General features: G+C 41.9%; 1 protein-coding gene and 1 long non-coding RNA gene across 2 annotated transcripts in view; both read right to left on the minus strand.

Moving 5' to 3' along the window:
* Nucleotides 1–6,005, minus strand: part of LOC121269002 (protein LSM12 homolog) — a 48,502-nt gene extending 42,497 nt beyond the window's left edge. Inside the window, exon 1 of the mRNA XM_041173351.1 lies at nucleotides 5,836–6,005. Coding sequence (XP_041029285.1) covers nucleotides 5,836–5,956 — 121 coding nt within the window. The 5' untranslated portion in view covers nucleotides 5,957–6,005. The remainder of the gene's footprint in view (nucleotides 1–5,835) is intronic.
* Nucleotides 6,006–17,837: 11,832 nt separating this feature from the next.
* On the minus strand, nucleotides 17,838–22,754 carry LOC121269004. The gene is made up of 5 exons (XR_005941291.1): nucleotides 22,519–22,754; nucleotides 20,870–20,995; nucleotides 18,871–19,138; nucleotides 18,414–18,570; nucleotides 17,838–18,120 (listed from the first exon to the last, which is right to left on the minus strand). It is a non-coding gene; the product is annotated as an uncharacterized LOC121269004 (long non-coding RNA).
* Nucleotides 22,755–22,942: the final 188 nt, after the last annotated feature.

A 22,942-nucleotide genomic window follows, 5' to 3' on the forward strand; every position in this document is an offset into this window, starting at 1 on the left:
TTTTTTAAACAATGGCACATTAGTCCTCCAATCCTCCAGGACTACGCCAACAGCCACAGCTAATTAGAAAATGATGTTAAGAACCTCTGCTATTTTCCTTCTTGCTTCTCTTAGCAACCTGGGATATATTTTACCAGTAATGTACATGGTGATTTACCTACTGTCAAAGATGTTAAATCCCTTAATATTTCCTTGCTTACCATGCTTATTTCATATTCCTCCCTAACTGCAATGTGTACATCATTCCCCATTGTGAAGACAGGCACTAGTAACATGCTCATGTCTTCTACCTCCAAACACAAATTTCCCTTATCATTTCTAATAGGCCCTACTCTTATCCACTTGCTTTTCACAAAACGTTTCTGGGATTTCCTTGATTTTACTTGCCAATATTTTCATGCTTATACTTTGCTTTCTAATTTCCTTTTTAATTTCACCCCTGCACTTCCTAAATTCTCCAGGCTTTCTGCACTATTGCACTCTCAGAATTTGATGTAAACTGCTTTTTTTGGCTTGGTGCGGGGGCGGTGAGGTGGAGGTGGTCTATTTTTGGTGGGTTTCTTTGTGGTAACATATTTGTTATGAGCTCTCTCCACCTCCTCCTCAAATGCCTCCCACTGCTTGGATGTTGATCTGCCTTCACGTAGCTAATTCCAGTCTAGTTTTGCCAAATCACATCTCAACTTAGTAAAATTGGTCTTTCCCCAATGTACAATTTTTACTCTTAATCTTTATTGTTTTCACCAACAGCTCTAAATCTAACTGAATTATGATCACTATCACCAAAATGCTACCACCATTAAAACCCTTTCCAACTTCACAGCTTCATTCCCTAAAACTAAGTCCAGAATTGCCCCTCCACTTGCTGGGCTTGCTGCATACTGCCTAAGAAGTTCACCTTGCTCACTGGAGTTTTCAGTGAGTCACCCACAGAATCCAGTTGACTCAGACCAGCACAACTGGACTAGGCCAATTTGTGCTCCAATTTTCAGTGCTGCCAAGAAGTTCCTGGAACCTACTTATTACTTTACCATGACCAAGGTAAAATGATGTGGTGGGACACAGCACATCCTGTCACCTTTCATACTTAGCATTTATTTGCCCAAATATTGCAAGTATTTTAAATTGTAATTTTCTAAAATTACAGCACACAACTATATGTAAATGGATCTTTCAGCAAAGTTACATGTACGAGCAGCTCTAAGAGAATTCCTAGCTGGTGTCTTTAAATCTGAGTATTCAGGACAATATATTTCTTGGCATAGTACTGCAGGTTTCAACTGAGCATCGACATGGTTAACAGTTTAGCTATAAAACGCTGCTAGAATTGAAAATCCTTTGTACTTGTCTACACACACAGGTAGATGCCCAAATTCAAACCCTTGCCAATATGTAGACGGTAAAATGCTAAAGGCTTGAGAGCACTTACACAAGTATTACTCATACAGGCACATTTTTGTACACTATACAATTAGCTTATTCTGTCCTAGCTCTTTTTACTTTCTCCTAACTCTAATTTTGATTCACTGGGATATGGATACAGAGAGCAGTTTCTCTTGTACTGGTAAGGTTAGGTAAGCTCAACCTTCCATCACCTGAATAAATGAGCCATTGTTGTCCAGCTGGAGACTAGGAAAAGTGGCAATACACTACAAGACATGAAAATGCACCATAAAATCCTTTACAGACCAGACCACAAATACACCAAGAACATCAACAGACTATTAACCAAACATTGGACCAAGGAGCAGATTTTTACATTTTTAAGTATACTAAAACTATTGCCTCTTCAGATTATTTATAACTTTAAGAAGCTTCAGTTGCATTGAGTCCACTGACTCTCAAAAAGATGGAAGGTGGTGTGACATTTATAACATAGGTCTTCCCACACAAGATATCTACAACCCTCTAATTCTTACCTCTTGAGCATACCTGATATTAATTGCTCCACCATTGGTGGCCAGGCATTCAACTGCTAAAATGCTAAGCTCTGGAATTCCATCCCTAAATCTCTCTGCCTCTCTTTCCTCCTCTAAGACACTCCTCTAAACCACCTTCTTTGGCCAGGCTTCTGGCCACCTGCCCAAAAATCTCCTTATGCAGTTCAATGTCAATTTTTGCTTTATAATGCCCTGCGAAGCACCTTGGGATATTTTATGTTAGAACCATAAAACCATAAACAAGTCACAGTGCAGAAAGAGGCCATTCAGCCCACCGTGTCTGCGCCGGCCAAATAAAGAGAAAAAAGAAACTAGCCGCTCATTTTAATTCCACTTTCCAGCAGCTGGTCCATAGCCTTGCAGGTTACAGCACTTCAGATAGAACTGTTAAAGGCATTATATAGGTACAAATTGTCATGGTTCTGATTTTTTAGTTGGCCATTTGGAATTTACCCAAGTATTTCAGACAGCATTTTTCATTTTTGCCACGTTATTTGTTTTAAAAAAACCCGAGGCTCCAAGAAACCCTTTAAACACTCATTATTCTGTGCCCTGAAAAGCCTATGCAACCAGCCTTGAAGCAAACATTGATAGCACTCCCAGCACCTACTCACTCAAGGGCAGTTAAAATACACCTGGATTAGAAGCTCAGAAGTGGCATTCAAACTCAATTCTCTGGTCAAGTGTACAGGACTTCAGCAATGAAGCTAGCCCTTCCTTCATTTTTTTTTGTAACTGACCGATTCTTTACCTGAAAATTAGTACCATACAAAAGGTTAATGATTTTAAAACTTAAATACAATCTTGCAAGGTCATTTGATACCGTGAATGAATAGGGGTCAATTCTAATCTGCGGACTCTGCCTGATCTAGTAACCCAAAAAGCATTTCTTCCAACGCTCTTAAATTTAAAAAAAACTCCTATAGCGGTATCAACATCTCATACAACTACATTTAATTCCAGCAGACACATTGGAGTTGATACTGAACTAATATTGTAGAAAATATAAGCACTCAATTTACAACAGGCAACCATATATAATTCCAAAATTTAATATCAGATTACTTTAATTAAAACTAAAAAGTTATTCATTTCACTAACACGTAGTTTGCTACTTTGAAGCAATAATTACCCGAACATGTATATACATTTTTTTGAACAAACTTCAATATTATTACATCCTGACCATATTATAACATACGCTGACAACCCAATTAATGCCTGAAGTGTATATAAAGTAGGCACCTGAGAAACAAAATAACTTTCGCACATGCATTCAAGGGAATACAATAAAAAACTAGCCAAGCCATAGGAATAGTCAGCCATTCAGCCCCTGTTCTTCATCTACAGTTGATCTGTACCTCAATTCTACTTTCCAACTTATTCTCCCATATACCTTGATATCCTTATTTAATAAAAACCCATGTCTTGAAAATTTCCATTGACCTAGCATCCACTTGGTATAGGGAAAGAGTTCCAGACTTCCACTATCCATCTAAATGAAAAAACTTCCCAACTTTGCACCCGAAATGCTTAGCTCCAATTTTAAGATTGTGTCCCCTTGTTCTAGGTGTTCCCACTAGAGGAAATAGATTCTCTGAACATACCTTATTGAGTCCTATTGTCACGTTAAACACCACAATCAGATAGTCCAAGTTCTTAAACTCCAGGGAAAACCATCAAAATTGATAAAGAAACAAGGATTTACATTTATATAGCACCAGGACACCCTAAAACATACTTCCTAGGCTGTAAAGTGCTTAAGTGCAGTTAATCCATTAAGCTCTAGTATCGCTCTGAGGAATCTGTGCTGCACCCTTCTTGTACCAATATATCCTTCCTGCAGTGCACAAAATTGGACACAGCATTCAAGATGGAGTCAGGTAAACTAGCCTCATCCTTTCGAAAGAATGCAAATTAAAGCTCCTGTTGAAAACTCAAGCCTAAGGTCAATGAATAATCCTTTGGATAGCTGCAATCAGCTTCACCTTTGATGGCAATCACAGGAGGAAATAAGATGCAAAGTATCAAAACTTAATTGGCAAGTTGAGAAGCGAATACGGTCACTTCCTCCAATATGACACAAAATTCACCAAATTCCATTCCCCTGTTGCTGATTCTAACTCCTGCCTAGTCATTGTCTCGAGCTGAGCTAGACCATTCACAACCTCAACATCTATGTGACCCTGAGCTGCACTTCCAATCTCCTAGTCCTCTATCACAAGGACTGTCTACATCCACTTACAAAAGATTTCCTGTGCCCAACCCCATCTCAGCCTATTTGCTGCAGAAGCCCTCACCCATTCCATGACACCTCAAGACCTGACTATTCCAATGCTCTCCTTACCTGTCTCCCATCGTCCATGGACTTACTCAGCCAAAACTCTACTCCTTAGATTGTAACTCATACCAAGTTCTAATCACCCGTGCTTGCTGACCTACACTGGCTTTGGCAAATGCCTTGGCTTAAAATTCTCATCCACATTCTCAAATTCCTCCATGGCCTCACCCTCCCCATCTCTGTAACATCCTTCAACCCTGGAATCCTCGGAGAACTTTGCTTTCCTCCAACTCTGGTCACTTGTGCACTCCTCACTTCCTTTGTCCTAACATCAGCAGCCTTCAACTGCATGGTAGCTAAGCTCTGGAATCCCCTTCATAACTTCTCTGCTTCTCTCTCTCCACTTTTAAGATACTCCTTAAAACCTGCCTTTTTGACTAAGATTTTAGTAATTTGTCTTAATATCTCCTACTTTAGCTCGATGTCACTTTTGATCAGCCTAAGTTCCTTGGGCCATTTTAAAGGTGCTATATAAAATACAAACTTTTTTTGGAAGTGTAAATGCCGGTAATGTCATAGACTGAAATCTAGACCTAGAAAATTTAGATATGCAGATTCAAAACACCTATACTTCAACACCAACATTCAAACATATTAATAACTATAGTGTAGAGGCAAATGCAGTGCAGCAAAATATCGAATTAAGTGAAATATTAATATTGTTTAAAATCTGCCTTTTCAATTACATTACATTGAAGCATACATATTAACAGAAAGCAGTTTAGCTGGTCTGAAACAGCAGCTTTACTAGTGTAAACTGTAAGGAAAACTTCCAATGTGAAATATGCTGAAAAACTTCCACCCCCCACTCCCCCATCCCACAAAGCAAATTAACTAAGTCAATTCATCTTCAACTATTTTAAATTTCCTTCAGGAGCACAAAGATTATTGCTTTATTCTGCTGCAATCTCCAATATTAGGTGTGTCCTCTATTTGGTAGAGCTTAATAGCAAACAGAAACCAAAACGGAGGACTCAAGCGTTGCCCTACCCATGGTAACTACATAAGCAGCTAGCCACACATGCTCAGATACAGCTTCACTATCCCAAGGCACCTCGATTACCAGAATTTTTATAACTAAGGATTACTAATGATGCAGCCCTGTCATTACGAATCGGTTGTTAGAATTCAGTGCCACATAAAGGATTTTTTTTTTCATACAATGAGCATCCAGCAAGGCCATGATGCAACCAGCGAACTGCCAAATAGTGTTCATTCAGCCTCACCTTGTGCCAAATCATATACTAACAACTGGAAAACGAAAGCCTGCATCCAGATTCGATTGCTGATCGACCATAGCATGTAATTACAAGCTTATATTGATCAGATAAATTGTAAGGGCTCGTTTCCGAAGAATTATTTCCAGTTTCTACAGTTAACCACTTTTTGACAAAAAAGGGCACCGGCGAGGTGTACGCATGCGTGAACGCACTATCTGGCAGGACACCGGTGAAAGGCTGCCTGATCCCGACCCAAGCTAGGCCTTGACTGACTTCTTTACACATCCGCCAGCGCGCTTCACCACCAACGCCGCGCCCTCTCAACAAAGGATACTTAAAGTTAACATCTTGGATTGGTAATCGAAGGCGACCACCTCTCCGTGCAGCTGCTGGCCCAGGCACGTCAGGCAGGAAACCTGGCTGCCGACAGTGAAGTATTCTCCCGGAGCAGCCATCTTGTTACTGCCGGGCCAGCAGCGCTTTACCCAGCAGCCTTGGTGCGGAGCTGAGCATGCGCGGGTTGGAGCTGTCAATCAAAAGGGAAGGTGGTGAGCAGGGAGCGGGAGGTCTGCAAAAAAAAAGGGCAGTCAAGAATAGTCATAGAGCAATTCCTGATCAGAAAGCAAGTTTGGCCACACACGACAGTGGGGATATTTCCACACACACCCTAACATCCGAAATTGAATTAAGCATCTATAAAGATGAGATACCATAATGCCAACTGTATTGCTCGACAGAAAGACTTGCAGCATTCATATAGCACTTTTCACGACCTCAGAACGTCCCAAAGGACTTCACAGCTATTAAAGCACTTCTGAAGTGTAGTCACTGTTGTAATGTAGCTAACACGGTAGCCAGTGAAGTTGGATTGCCCTCTTTCAGCTGGCCTGCTTCTGCGCAGTAAATTTTAAGCATTTCTATGTTTCTATTTGAACACAGCAAGCTCCCACAAACATCACTGTACAAAGAACCACATAATCAATTTTTAGTCATGTCGGTTGAGGGATAAATGTTGGCCAGGACATGGAACAGAACTCCTTTGCTCTTCTTCAAAATAGTGCCATGGGATCATCAACTACCAACTGACAGGACCTTGGATTAACATCTTGTCGTAAAGACAGCATCCTGATCGAAGAGCACTCAGTATTGCACTATAGTGTCGGTCTAAATTATGTGCTCAAATCTCCAATGGAATTTGAACAACCTTCAGACTCATACATGAGAGTTACCAAGTGAGCCAGGGCTGATAATTCTCCCTCTCTCCAATTTTCATTGTACTGGTATTTAATACAAACGCTTTTATGTTACCTAAATTATACATTGTACAACAAAAACAGAACTATTTATTTATATATATGTTTGTCATTTTTATCTCCTTGGTTGAATTTCACGCTGTTTGCAAACCTTTACAATTATGCCATACATAGTGCACATAGGAAATCTTGTTTGTCAAACAAGTTTTATATACACATACACACAATAGTTAATCTTGTGCATTCTACAACAGCTTTGGATAAATAGGCTTTGTGAACAATAGGAAATCCAACAACAAAAACGTCACAAACACAAATATGTTTTTAAAAAGTTCAGTTTTAGTTTCACACTGTGTAATTTAGTTAATATAAACAAGAGTTTGGACTGAGTATTAACACAACAAAAGTTGAAGGGATTGGAAAATGCAATTTTTAAAGAATTTCCCCTTATATCAATACATGAATTGAAGAAGCAACAGATGCTGCAACATCTTGTAATTTAACCATGCAGCTTCTTTTGCATTTATTACAAAAACAGTTACCTTAGATGGAGGTTCACTACACCAGTATACAATTTTATTCACTAACAAGCATAAAGGCCTTCTATTTCCTAGAAATAGCAGAGAAAAATAAGCCAAAGAAATGCCTGTTAATCTTGTTTATATCGTGGTATGCTAAACTCTTTAATACTATTTCTCTGAGTCAATAGCTGAATCAGTCTCTAACAGGTTTTTTTAGCTGACCAATTCTTCTCATGGGTTTAACAGATTTGTTTAAAACATATTGCTACATGTAGTAAAGAAACGCAATGGAAAAAAATATGTATACTTTCCAGTACCTCAGTAGATAAATATGCCATCAAGAAAGATTACCATGTGCACTGTATATGTGCATAGTTGTAAAGAATTTCCTCTACTCGTGCATAATCAGGGTGCAAATCAAATAGGCAGCCTAAGAGATTGTGAAATTTTGGCGTTAACTGAGTTACGTGTGTTAGTACAATATGCACAAATTTCTTTCATCTCTTACAATTGTCTATCAAACCCTCTGTCCAAACACATCTCCACCCATAAATTTACCATGCCTCCAAGTTTTAAATCAGTTTTCTGCAATTGAACTAGTTTAGATGGTCTACTCAAATTACAACAGATTTTCTGGTGGACAGGCACCTGTTGTCACCTAAAGTAGGTTCAGCTAATCCAAGAAACATTGAAGCTTTTTTTAAACCCAGAAAGCCATTCTATAATTTATTTTCAAAATAAAAATGGCTCTTTGCTTACACTATCCTAATTTATGTTATAGCATAAGATTTACATTCGGCCCAACTGGTCTTGGCCTGTGCTCCATTTCAGCCTGCTCCCACCCTACAGTAATGGAGAAGGAGGAGGAGGAACAGAGAGAAAAGAACCAGAGGCAAGACACTCAATGAGTGAAGCAATACAAGCAGAGACAGTACCCCATATGTAAGTATATGGCCTTTGACTGACGTTTCAGGAGATGTCTGAGGAACTGACTGAGATGGTCCCATATGTAGCAGAGGTCTAACTGTGGAAATAAAGATAACTACAGCCCTCAAGGTTTATAGCGGTCAGGATCTTTCTAGGAATCCCTCAGCAACCCTTACAGGATTAGTTAACAGGCACTAAGGGCCTACATTTAGCAGGTAAATGGTATAGGGCATGGATCCCAGTTTCACTAAATTTGGAGTTTTTAAAAATTATTCATTGGATATGGGCGGCTAAGCCAGCATTTATTGCCCATCCCTAATTGCCCTTGTTCAGGGGACATTTAAGAGTGAATCATATTGCTGTTGGTCTGGAGTCACATGTAGGCAGCTCAGGTAAGGATGGCAGATGGCAGATTCCTTCCCTAAAAGGATATTATTGAACCAGGTGGGTTTTTACGACAATTGGCCATGGTCATGATCAGACTTTTAATTCCAGATTTTTTTTATTGAATTCAAATTTCACCATCTGCTGTAGCAGGATTCAAACCCAGGATCCCACAGCTTTACCCTGGGTCTCTGGCATGCTAGTCCAGTGAAAATACCACTCTGCCATCACCTCCCCATATACAACCAGGAATGTTCCCAGTGGAGCAAAGGCTGAGGGCACCAAGTGTCTCCAGAATGGCCTACTTCTCTAGAGTGCTGGGTGCAATCGACAGAATGCTATTGGGGTGCTGAGGAGCCAATCCAGATTCTTGGATTGTGGAAGTGTCCTCCAACATTTCCCTTGGTGGATTTTGAGGGTTGTCGTAGACTGATGTGCTCTGCACACTTAATCCATGACAGAATCTCTGAATCTTTATGCACTAGGAAAGAAGTCAATGGAAGCAGAAGCTGTCAGAGCAGGAACCAAAGGATGTGATGGATCAAGGGAGCAGGCCTTTCATTCAATGAGTGCCCTATAGATATCACAACCAGCAGTCAGACACAGCCCTCTTAACATTAGAGTCTTTTATTGCAAAAATGTTTCATAACCTTTATGTGCAAATTGTTACAAATAAATACAAATGTTGACTGCAAATGTTAAATTACACTTAGAATTTCAAAAAAGGCTTAGATTAATAAATGGAGAAACATTTCAATTACAAGAGTTTTAATGAAATGTTAAACTCCCTTTAGAAATTTGAACAACTATTTTCAAGAATCTCATGACACCTCATCTGTCTGATGCTTTTCCAAGAGGCACCTCATCACGCCATTATGTCACATTCCATTAACTTACCAGTCTCTCAGGTTTCTTGGGAAAGGTGGTGGATCCTCACAGTCTCCCATTCTCTGAAACTGGATTCTGACACTGGAGTATTCACTTTGCATTGTGGCACTTGCTCACCTGATGGAATGTCTTTGTGCAGGTATCCGGTTAAGGAGAACCAGGTGACTGTGACTGACTTGGAGATGGCCTGAAGAAGGTGGAGAGACTGCACACCCAGGAAAGAGCAGAGATGTGCGGCTCTGGCTTTCCATGGACCTTTCATCTGCTACCACAATCAACACAAGCAGCACAGGAAAGCCAGAGTCCATTCATTGAGCCAAAGTTGAAGAAACAGAACTTATGCTCAAAAGGCATTCTGGGTAATAACAAATCTTAATACATCTGATAAATTCCACCCCAGTGCAGTTGCCAATTTGAGGTACAATCTCTGGTTTGAGACTTTTTCCAGGAAGTCCTTGAGTATAGCAGAACTAAAACTTGGAAGATAGTTGCTGAGCAGTTCTGTATAATTCTCCTATACATAGAAAAGTACAGCATGAAAACAGGCCATTCAGCCCAACTGGTCTTTGTATTGCTTATCTCCTCACAAGCCTCCTCCTACCCCATGACAGTTGAAATAAAATGAATAATTTCAAACCAAGGTAAGTATATACACTGAAAGTGAAGTTTAAAATATTGGTAAAGCCATTTAGTAGAAATGTGTCATAAAATATGCCAAATAGCAAAATCTCACTTAGATTCTACTAATCACAACTTGCAGGGGAAAATTCCAACTGGGATGGGGTGAAAAGGTGAGAATGGACATCAAATAGGAATTAGAAGAACACTTAGAAGAGGTGACCAAAGTTTTAGTTAAAAAGACAGGTTTTGATGATGAAGAGAGAATTGCGGAGTGCAGCGTCTGCCTCCACTGATAGATTGGGTGAAGGAAATGGCCAGTAATCAAGCTTTTGAAGAGAATGTAAGCTAAAAGTTAGAGTAGGTCAAGGACATGGAGGGATTTATAAATAAAAAAATTATTTTTAAAACACTGAATTGGGGGAAAGAAGTCATAGGAAGTTCAATGAGAGCAAGATATACGAACAGGACTTAGTATGGAATAGAATGTAAGTGGAAAAGGTTTAGATAAGATGGAGTTTATGCAAGATGGAGCTCAGAATATTGGCAAGGAAACAGTTGCAGAAGTCGAGCCTAACAGTGAGAAAAGCATAGATGATTGAGAATATCAATAGTGGTAGGGGTAAGATATGAAATGGAGATAAATGATACATCAAAATACATTAAAAACCATAGCAACAGGCTAATCAGCCCAATCAGTCCATTGTAGCATTTACCCTCCATGCAAACCCACAGTCCCAATCACGTTTATCAATACCGTTTCCATTCCCTATGTCCCCATTTCCTTCGTCCAATCTGCATCCTCAACTCTGTGCGTTAAGAGCTTTCCCTTAATCTCTGTTCTGAATCTCTTTAATTTTATCTTGCATCTATGGCTCTTCATTCTAGAACACTCAAGAGACTGCTTCTATCACCCCTGACCTACCATTTCATAATTAAAAATGCTTACACCATATCACCCCATAATATGCATTGTTGACTCTCACATTTTGGCATTGAATTCCATCTGCCACATTTTAGCTCTCTCCAACATGGTACACATTCAATACGGCCCTGAAACATAATTTCTAAGGCCTTGGCTATTGGGATGCATCCCATTGCGCCTTGGAACCTTGTCTTCCTTTGGTGTAACTAACTTATCTAAATTTTCCTTTTATTCATCATATCGTCCACCTTGCTCTCTGAATCTTCAGGATTCACTCCTCTCCAATATTTTTCCCTTTCAATAAGATCAATAGGAAGTATTTACCTCTGTCATTTCTTCATCATCAATTGCAAATTGACAATTCTCTTTTCTCAGGAGTCCCACCTTACTTTTAACAATTCTCTTTTTACAGATATACTTGGAAAATATTTTACTATTGCTTTTGCTGGTTTTAGAATTTTTCCCACATATCTCCACATGGCTTTCACACACACCTTGCTGTTTTTTGCAGATTTTCTTTTGGTTTTCTCAACATCTTTACTATTCTTACCTTCCTTATAGGCTGTCATCTTCAATTTTAATTGGTCTCTAATCTCTAATGCATAGCATTCTGTAACTACTAGTCATTTTCTTTGTTTCATTGGAGAAGACTTAATCTGTATCTTGATCATTAATTCCTTCAGAAAAATAATCTTGCTCTTTCTATTCATCTTTCTAATTGGACTGGAGGCTTCAACTTCTATTCCCTCCCCACAATTTTGAAGTTTGTAATATACCTTTATTAAAGTAACAAGTGCTTTTAAGCTTTAAGGTTCAAATACATTGGTTCTGGATAAAACCCCTTCCTTATCTGCATCAACTCTTTCTAGAGAATATATTCCTTCTTTTATCAACATCGTCACACCAGCTACTTTCTTATCTTTTCTATCTCCCTTAAATATATTTTATTTTCCTATGCAGTTGAAACCGCAGGCAGGAGTTTTAGGACGGTGGGCGGGCTGGCGCATGTCCGACATCATCCCACACTCATGTGATATTTTGGTCAGCGAGCATGTGCAAAAGTCGGAAGCACGCCTGCTGACAATTAAGAGGCCGATTAGTCTAATTAAAGTTGCAATTGTCTCTAACTTTCTGTGGTCCGTCCAACCTTACCGTTGATGGATGGGCGAATTGGCCAGGCAGACTTTGCATTTTTCATGAACCCTCATCCAAGGGCAGGATGAGGTGTCCATTATTAAATTTAAAAAATCTATGGGCAGCATTTTTAGTGTGTATATGTTCAGGTGACTGATTGTAATGCTTGGACATTTTTCTCCTGATTTAAAAAACTTTCTTTAATTGTTTTCAAGTCTACAGCCCCCTGAGGCAGCTCTCTGCCTTCAGGGAGATTTAATTCACTGCTCGCCCATGCTTATGTCAGCGCCCGCCCTCCTCGCACCCCCACCCTGGCAGCACTGAGCATTTCAGCATGTGCTTCATGCTGGCTGGCCTTTAATTGGCCAGCCTGCATGAAACCGCAGTCAGGGGCTGATCGCAATCCGTTCCCCATTGATCCCGGACCCACCGATCGTGCTTGCCCACTGACCTAAAAATTCTGCCCCATGTCACTGTTAATGCAGCTAAGTCTAGATGTTCCAATGAAATTGACATTTCCAGTTCCCTGATGCCTTTCCACATTCCAAACATCACAATACAAGCATTTTAACTTCAAAATAAATTGCTAAACCTTTTCCCATATTTGTGACTGAGCTATCCCCACCTTCTCTTTAGTTTTTTCCCTGTTTATAACTAGACTATTTGGTTTTATTCCACTACTCCATATCCCTCTTGCAAAATTATTTTCTACAAGTGCAATATTACAGTGGTGAAGATCTGGACAATATCCAGGATTGTGCTGACAAATGGCAAGTAGCATTCGCGCCACTCAAGTGCCAGGCAATGATCATCTCCGACAAGAGAGAATCTAACCATCGCCCTTGACATTCAATAGCATTACCATTGCTGAATCCTCCACTGTCAACATCTTAGGGGTTACCATTGACCAGAAACTTAACTGGACTTGCTATATAAATACTGTGGCTACGAGAGCAGGTCAGAAGCTAGGAATCCTGCAACAAGTCCTGACTCTCCAAAGCCTGTCCACCATCTACCAGGCACAAGTCAGGAGTGTTATGGAATGTTCTCCGCTTGCCTGGATGAGTGCAGCTCCAACAATACTCAAGAAGCTTGACACCATCCAGAGCAGCCCACTTGATTGGCACATCCACAAACACTCCCTCCACCACCAACGAACAGTGGAAGTAGTGCGTATCATCTACAAGATGCACTGCAGAAACTCACCAAGGCTTCTCAGACAGCAACTTCCAAACCCACGACCGCTACCATCTAGAAGGACAAGGGCAGCAGTTAAATGGGAACACCATCACCTGGAAGTTCCGCTCCAAGCCATTCACCTTCCTGACTTGGAAATATATCGTCGTTCCTTCAATGTCGCTGGGTCAAAATCCTGGAACTCCCTTCATGAAGTTGAAAGGGTTTGTGAAGCAATAATAAGTTTCCATTAGCATATGTAACTTTACACAGGCTTTTGATTGTAGATTTGCTAAGTGAGATTGATCTCACAATGTGAACACAGGTAGCTGGTGCACAGAAGAACGAAACAAGCATCTTTTGACACAAAATAATAAGCTGAGTTTTGCACCCCAAAATGGGATTGCTGTAGCCCTGCAGTAGCTTAATATCGGTGTGATGACCTCAGGTCACGAATCGAACATCATTATACCAGTGCGCAATAATAGTGTTCGGGTGGGCTCTGAAATCAGCAGTCCACCTACTCTTTTGAATTATCTAAGTAATGCCCATTTAAACTTGTTTGCAATCTAATTGGCTCCAATAATACATTCCAGAAGCGATAATATGGTGCCTACATGTGAAACATGCCAGGTGAGAAGTTTGATTTTATTCAGAGTCTCTGCAAAGGCAGTTATAAAAGCTGGAGGTGGGTTCATGCCTGACTTTAGCGGGACAGGCTGCTAACAGGCATTTCATTATTTGCTGTGCGTGAATTTCTTAACGTAATCCGGGCTATACATCATTACAGTTCTGCGTATTTGTTGATACTGTAATCTTCCATCACTGCACCATTGGTGCTGAGTCCCCTATGAGCATCATGCATTCTCTGAACAATACATCCTCCAGTGAGGAGGAGAGGAGAGGAAGAGGAGAAGGCGAAGAAGGAGCAGGCCAGCTGACCAGGGGCAGGAACCACATGATGTGGAGAAAAGAGGCCAGCCTGCTCAGGATTGAGTGGTTGCTGAGGGCTGGCTGCAACAGGAACAACAGACATAGGCACAGGCAGTACCCTGCCAATTGGATTTATAGGGTGCGTATGTCATACCTGCAAATAACAGAGAAAATAGAGTCTGCAGTGACTTTGCCTTTTCTGAAACACTGACACCTTCCTATGTGATATGCTTGCTCCTGAGATAGCATCCAATTGTGTGGGTGGCCACCTGATGCCTGTGGCATTAGAAGTCACAATGGTGCTGAACTTGTTCACCTCCAGGTCATTTCAGGCTGCCTGTGAAGACATGAGTGGGATCACCCAGCCTGCAGGACATCATTGCATAAGGGTTTCAATAGATACCATGTTTCACCACGCCCATCAATTAATTACCTTCACCCAGACAACAGGAGCCAATGAGAAATAGCCAGAAGCTTTGCGGCCATGGCTGGCTTCCCAAGGGCGCAAGAGGTCATTGATTGCACCCATGTCACTATCAAGGCACCGGAGGGCAGCCAGGGCACATATAAACTGAAAGGGGTGCCACTCCATCAATGTCCATATACCGTGCAACCACCAACAATGTACTAGGCAAGTGTGCATAAGGTACCCGGGTGCAGCCACAGCTTTTACATCCTCAGGCACCACCAGGGATGTTTTATGGACCAGATGCACTGGAAGGATGGCTTCTTGATGATAAAGGTTATCCTCTGAAGAAGTGGCTCATGACAGCTGTTAGAAGGGCTAGGACAGAACCTGAATGCTGCTTTTTAAAAAATTCATCCAGGGGATGTGGGCGTCACTGGCTAGGCCAGCATTCTTTGCCCATCTTTGAGAAGGTGATGGTGGGCTGCCTTCTTGAACCGCTGCAATCCATGTGGTGTAGGTACACCCACAGTGCTGTTAGGAAGGGAGTTCCAAGATTTTGACCCAGCACCAGTGAAGGAACGGTGATATATTTCCAAGTCAGGATGGTGACTTGGAAGGGAGCTTCCAGGTGGTGGTGTTCCTATCTATCTGCTGCCCTTGTCCTTCTAGATGGTAATGGTCATAGGTTTGGAAGGTGCTGTCTAAGGAGCCTTGGTGAATTCCTGCAGTGCATCTTGTAGATGGTACACACTGTTGCCACTGTGCGTCGGTGGTGGAGGGAGTTAATTTTTGTGGATGTGGTACCAATTAAGCGGGCTGCTTTGTTCTGGATGGTGTCAAGCTTCTTGAGTGTTATTGGATCTGCACTCATCCAGGCAAGTGGAGAGTATTCCATCACACTCCTGACTTGTGCCTTGTAGATGGGAAGGTTTTGGGGAGTCAGGAGGTGAGTTACACGTCGCAGGATTCCTAACCTCTGACCTGTTCCTGTAGCCACAGTATTTATACAGTTAGTCCAGTTCAGTTTCTGGTTAATGGTAACCATTGTTGATAGTGGGGGATTCAGAGATGATAATGCCATTGAACATCTTGGGCGATGGTTAGATTCTCTTGTTGGAGATGGTCATTGTCTGGCTCTTGGGTGGCATGAATGTTATTTGCCACTTGTCAACCCAAGCCTGGATATTGTCCAGGTCTTGCTGCATTTCGACATGGACCGCTTCGGTATCCGAGGAGTCACGAATGGTGCTGAACATTGTGCAATCATCAGCGAACATCCCCACTTCTGACCTTATGATGGAAGGAAGGTCATTGATGAAGCAGTTGAAGATGGTTGGGCCTCGGACACTACTCTGAGGAACTCCTGCAGTGATGTCCTCAAGCTGAGATGACTGGCCTCCTACAACCACAACCATCTTCCTTTGTGCTATGTATGACTCAAACCAGTGGAGAATTTTTCCCGATTCCCATTGACTCCAGTTTTGCTAGGGCTCCTTGATGCCACACTCGGTCAAATGCAGCCTTGATGTCAACGGCAGTCACTCTCCTCACCTCGGGAGTTCAGCTTTTTTGTCCATGTTTGAACCAAGGCTGTAATGAGGTCAGGAGCTGAGTGGCCCTCATGGAACCCAAATTGGGTGTTAGTGAGCAGGTTATTGCTAAGCAAGTGATGCTTGATAGCACTGTTGATGACCCCTTCCATTACTTTACTGATGATCGAGAGTAGACTGATAGGGCAGTAATTGGCTGGTTTGGATTTGTCCTGCTTTTCATGTACAGGACATACCTGGGCAATTTTCCACATTGTTGGGTAGATAGCAGAGTTGTAGCTGTACTGGAACAGCTGAGTATAGCAAGAACCATGGCACAGCCAGATCATAATTGAACAGACCATAAGATGAGATTTGGATGCCTCAACAGATTAGATGGATCTCTCCAGTATGCACCATCAAGAATGTCCCTATGATCTTAGTCTGTTGCGCTCTGCACAACCTGGCGCTGCAGAGAGGGGCTGCCCTTTTGGAGGAGGATTCATGGGGAACAAACTGTTCCTCTGATGAGGAATTAGAAGAAGAGGAGGCTGATCCACAGCAGCCAGATATGCAAGGGCCGCCCAGGGAATGTCTTGATGGCCGCGAGACATGGTAAGCTCTTATCCTGAGAAGATTGCAACATATGAGTCTCTCCAAATATATCAGCCTCATAGCCATTGTTTCCTTCTTTGTGCTCCTACATTACATGAAAATCAGTTTGTTACCTTAGATAATTTCAAACATCCAAACCATATCAATCATTTGGATGCACATAATCACAAAGTCACATAAGACCATCACTGGAATCCTTCTCCGTAATAAACCAGTGAATAAACTAGTGAAGGTTTGCAAGATGTTGAAAAAATAAATTATTTATATACACAGCAGCATGTGCAAATAATACAAATGATAAATAAACCCATGTACACACAAGTGTGACGACTGTGGGGTTTTCTTGAATCTGTTCCGGGTGCTGCAGTGTGGTGCTCCCCCCTCACTGCCAGCTGCCATGGAGACAAGCTGCTGATCCTTACGCCACCTTGTCTACAATGACCATGGTGGCCGTCCTCTGGTTTCCTGAGGCCGTGAGGGTCCTAGCATGGTGGGAGCCTCCTGTACAGTGGCAGGAGGCTCATCTGTCGACATGACACGTGAAGGTATCTGTGCCAATGGCAGAGGGCAGAAAAGAGGCTGACTCCATCAGAAGCACCCTGAGAAATGCTCCCTACCCGACCCCTGATGGCATCTGCTGCTGATCACCCTCTGCCATGAGTTCCAGCTGGCCATCCCTACTTTCCTGAGAGGGATGAGAAGCTGGGTGTGACTCCAGGCTCCTCATCCCTCTGGCACCCTAGCTATTAGCCCCTGAGCTCAGACACAAAGTGATGGAGTGCAGGCCAGCCCGCATACCCACAATTATATCAGTTATCTGCTGGCTTTGGTCCTCCATTATAGTCACCAGTCTGTCAATGGAGGAAGCCATATGTTCTGCTGAGAGGGTCATCACAGCACTCATGGCCTGGATGGACTCCTCCAAAGTTCGTGTCAGAGCACAACCTCTCTGTCAAATCTCCACGCACCTTGCGCTGGATGTCCAGTATCTCTCGCCTTACAGATGATTGCAGAGGCTCGTCAACAGACTGGGGCTCAGAATCTTGATTGCCTCTAGCACTCCTCTGACTGCCAGAGGTCTGCTCCATCTCAGTTTCCGGCAGCGGCATGTGTCACCATGATGCGTCCTCACCTGTTTGTGGTTCCCGTATGTCTGAGATGCCATTACCCATTGAAGTGCAAGTATCTATGCTGCTGCTGGGTGCAGAGCAAGGCTATGATGTTGCACCCTCTGGTTTCCTCTTCCTCCTCATAGGTCAATGTGGGACCACAGGAGCTAGTGGCAGCAGCAGCAGCCAATGTTGCACCTGTGTAAGAAACAAAAACAGAGATGGTTAGGGCCATCTTCTACCTTCGGGATGAGTGCGCTGAGACAAGCATTCTTGTTGCTAGCACTGGACTGACACGTTACTCAGTGTTTGTATTTTACTCCTTTCAAAATACAGTCACACGTTCCTCCCTGATGCATGAGAGCCTTCAAAGTCACAAACCATCAATGCCTCATTCCTAACAGCATTTCAACCATCATGCACACTTCACCTTCCCAGCCCTCTTAACACATGTTTGTTTCAATTATAAAGATGCTCCCTTGCAATCTCACCACCCTGGGGTCTTCCTCCTATCTTGTCTCAACCAACAGCTCAGCTCCACTCATTGGCAGCCAATTGTAGCACCTCCTCCTCGATGAGAGTTTAATTGGCCAGGTTTGACACACCGCCTCCAGTTTTGCTTCTCTTCTTGGCATTGTGCCTCTTTTCCTGCAATTAAAGTTCAACATTGTAATGATTTTGATTCTCCTGTGCAAACATTCTTCAGCATGCATTGCCAATGAGAACTCTATCAGCAGCACAAGTTTCATAACTATTTGGACCACCTAGTCAGTGTGCCATTTACATCACCCCCCATACCAAACCCCTTCATACCCCCTGGCGCCATGCAGAATGGCATGTGTGCATCATGCCGCCTTACACATTTGGCCAACATTCAAGACGATCCCTTAATGCAGCCTTCACATAACCGTCCATGTATGCCCATCTCCAGAATGGTGACACACTCACCCTTGCAGATCTGAGAAGGTCATTGAGGGATTTCCGGTACTGAAGCCAGGTTCGTTGGATGACCCAAAGTTGCTCACCTCTGCTGCAACATCTGTCCAGGCTGCTTTGGTCAGGCTGGGAGGTCTCCTCTTCCTGTCAGCAGGAATGAGCACCTCCTGCTGTTCACTTACAGCCTGGAGGAAGGTTCACAGGAAGTCATTGCCAAACCTTGAGGCTATCCTTGACCTTATGCTCTCCCCATCACCTGGCTCCCTTTTCTCTCAGCTACCTGTGGAGAGACACAGAGCGTTAACAGCCTGCTGTTAAACATCTCTCTAAACAGTTGATATTTATCAAGGTGATGGGTCAGCTGCATTCCAATGCTATTTCTTCCCTGGCAAACATCCTGAAAGCTTCCCATCAGTAATAACAATCATACAGATCTAAAAATGTTCACTCAGCTCTTCCTATGGTTGAAATGAAATCTCTCCAATGAATCTCTTAAAACGATGTTCCCTGGCGCAGTCCAATGGTCCCTTTAAATGAGAGGTCATGACCTCCTTTCAGGCCTGACACCTCTATGCCCAGATGTCCCACTTTCATTGGCCCATTGAGCTCACTTCACACCACCCACAGAAGCTGTTGCCCAGCTCCCCGTTGGGCAGCTGTTAACTGGCAGCTACATGTATTATGCGCCATCTTCCAAAGGTGGGGACAAGAATCAATGAGCCACCAACTTCTGGAATGAACCTCCGCCCATTTTCAAGACACATAAAATTCAGCCCAATGATCAAAATGAACAAATAATAAGTAAAAGATTTTCTTGCTGAGACTTTCATATATTTCAATAGCTAATACAGCATGTGCCTTTGATTGACTTAATTTTATGTGTTTCATACTTTCAACTCTCAGCTATCAGGCACAGTGATAGTGACAAAATCTGAGGGATTTACAAAATACAGTTAGATGTTAAAATCCCAATGCTAGGATACTAGTGGAATGAACTTCAACGAGACAAGCGGCCTTTTCTTCTCCCGGCCTTTGCTTATGAAATATTATAAATTACTGTGAAAATTCTAAATGATGCACAGATTATGGTATTTTATTTAAGAGACTCATCATTAGATGAATCTGGCATTATTGCATTTCGAACAGCTGGTGGTCTTCCAGGGCTCACTTGGGCCAATAACCGGAAGAAATGGAGATGGGGACAAAAATGATCCCTATTCTGTGCTGTTAGCTGATCTCAGCCAGGGTTATCATAGGGTGCTACAAGAGACAAGAGCATCCTTGAATTAGGAAGGAGTCAGTGCGAAGGATAGAAATAAAATCAGGCAGGTTTCTCACTCTTGATTACAATTTGGAAATCCCTGCTGGAAGTATGCATGGAGTCAGGTTTAGGTTGTTTTAACTCCCCCGCTGGTCAAAGGCTGCTGAATCATTGTCAACGCTAACACATGAATAATGGTTACTAGGGTGACGTACAGCAGTACTTCCAGTGCCTACAGAATTGTACGTCAGCTCAGTGTTACTACTTTTTGGAAGAGAAAACTGGCAAGAAACAAAGGGAAAAGATGCAGCATTCAATGAAGCTTCAAGCCAAGTACGTGGTGATCATTAAAGATCAATCCTTTCCCTATTCAAGTATTAGATTTTCAATGTAACCATTTAAGAACTAGAACTTCAACTGTGCCAGTAGAAAAACTAAAGGGAATTCCAAATGTTGAATTATGTCAGAAAAAAAACATTCGTGTGGATAGATTTGGAAAACACCAACATTCATCTCAGGCATATTTCCACCTTAAATAGTAATGAGTTTTCCTGGTATGCTGACCCAGCACCACTCAAAACGTTGGCCATACATCTTATTCCTATTCTTGAAATCTAACTGTATGCAAAATGGCTTCCACTTTTCCCTGCAGCAATTGCACTTCAAAGTATTTAATAATATGCGAAATGCTTAGCGATTTTAATGAAATGTTATGGAAATGCAAGTCTTTCCTTTCAGCTGAAAACATACAGTAGGTCAGTTTTCATCTGCTGTTTATTTCCAGCTTTTTGTGTTTTACTTCAGGTTTCCAGAATTTGCAATATTTTGTTCTTTTTCTAACTGTTGCCGGAATTGAGTCAAACGAAAATCATTCCACTGAAATAAAAAACAGAATATATCAAAAGCATATAACAGGTTAGTTTGCACCTATGAAGAGAAAGGAGAAGTTAAGACATTATGACATTTCTTCATAAAACTTACCCCTAATGTTGACACAATGATCTTCAGAGAACAAAGTTATCTATTGTTAAATAATGCTGTGGTTGTAAATATTACTGGTGAAGAATTCAAAATGTTATTAAAGATTTCTTGATAATCTGCTAGCAAACAAAGTTAGTGCTGTGCTTGGAGAGTGACCAACTGTTTCCTCCATCACTGCTTTATACCCTGCTGCAGCCTCTTGTGACTCCCATCCCAAATGCCAGTAACTTTTCTCTGTTTCCTCCTGCTTTTTTCACTGACCTGTTTACTTTGAGCCCCTATTGCTTTCCTCTCAATGTGACATGTTCTTGTCAGAAAATGGTGATCACAATGCCTTCCTCCATCTCCCAGCATCCCAAAATTCTTCTATTTGCCTGTGCCCCTATAACCCCAACATATTTTCATTTCTACCATATCTGAATATTCTCATCCCAAATTCTACCAGATCTACAGTACCCCTCCCATCTCCTGAGAATCTTGCAGGTCTCTGATGCTTCCACATTCTATGACCCTTGCTCTCAGGCCCCAAACCCCAAAACTCCATACCCAATATTTCCAGAATCAAGGACTACTCTTGTAGTGCTGCAAAAACCTGGAAAACACAGCTCATGATTGCTGCATCTCAACATACTGCTCTCAGACTTTGGAACCTGTTCTCACTATTCCCAAACTTCATCTATTTCTATACCAACGCTTTGCACCTCACTTGGCGCACTCGGATAGTTCAAAATTTCCCAATGACTCCCAATCCCAGTGCTTCCTCACCCGATATCATTCCAATATCCTCTTGCACATGCTGCCAAATGCCAAAACCCTCCATCGGGCTAATTGAACATTCCGTGTCTACCCTGCCACTTCTCCTAAAACCTCAACCTTTTTAACAGATCCCATGCTAACTCCCCTAACACATGCTTCTTCTTTCCTAATATTCTGCACCTAAGGTCCTCATAGCTCTCAATCTACTCCCCAAGTGCTTCCTCATCATAAAGCCACCTTCAGTATCCCCAAAATTCTACAACCATACTGACTGCTCCAAGACCTTGAATTTCCTCCCCTACCCATAAACCCCATGTTTCCAATGACCTTAAACACCCTTGCCTCTTTTCAGATACCTATAAATCATCTTCCAAAATTCTCGGAATCCCACCAAACCCTAAGACTCCCCTCCCCAGTGAATTGATACATGCAGATTTAAATACTTTCCTCCATTCTTGTTTCCTTCATCTCTCCTTTAGTATCACTTTAAGTCTTGCACTTCACCCTACCAATTTCATTCATACTCATCTTGAAACTCTGTAACCCCTTCTTCCTGTTTCATCCTCACCTTGTGCTGCTCATCGTTGAAACAAATCCTCAACAACTTGCCACCTCTTCCCCACTCACCATCCGAAAATTGCCAAACTTAAGCTAAAACATACCTGTGTTTGTAATTATACTTTTCATTATGCAAGATGTTGTCCCAGGTATCCAGGCCTCTGTGGTATCACAATTTTCCCTTCTCATCTCTGGAACATTGAGTTGTTTGAAAATAAACCTGCAGAATAATATGGGAGTGTTCCAAAGTGAGGCTCCAGTTCTACATTGATCTAGATAATTAGCAGAGCTAAAATGTTGTACATTGTTCTTCCCATAAACAATTATTTAACAGCCTTCCTCTTATTTAAGTTATGAACATTCCTGTAAGGATGAGAATGTAGAACTAAACCCTATGGACCAAAATACTCCCAGATCCGATGACTGTTTTGTGCACTGTTGCCTGATCTCAATCAGAATGCCATTTGGGGAACTGCAGTTGGCCTCAACAAAGCTGCACGTATATAAAACATACAGAAAAAATGTTTA

Source organism: Carcharodon carcharias, chromosome 23, assembly GCF_017639515.1.
Source record: "Carcharodon carcharias isolate sCarCar2 chromosome 23, sCarCar2.pri, whole genome shotgun sequence".
NCBI classification, from domain to species: domain Eukaryota; kingdom Metazoa; phylum Chordata; class Chondrichthyes; order Lamniformes; family Lamnidae; genus Carcharodon; species Carcharodon carcharias.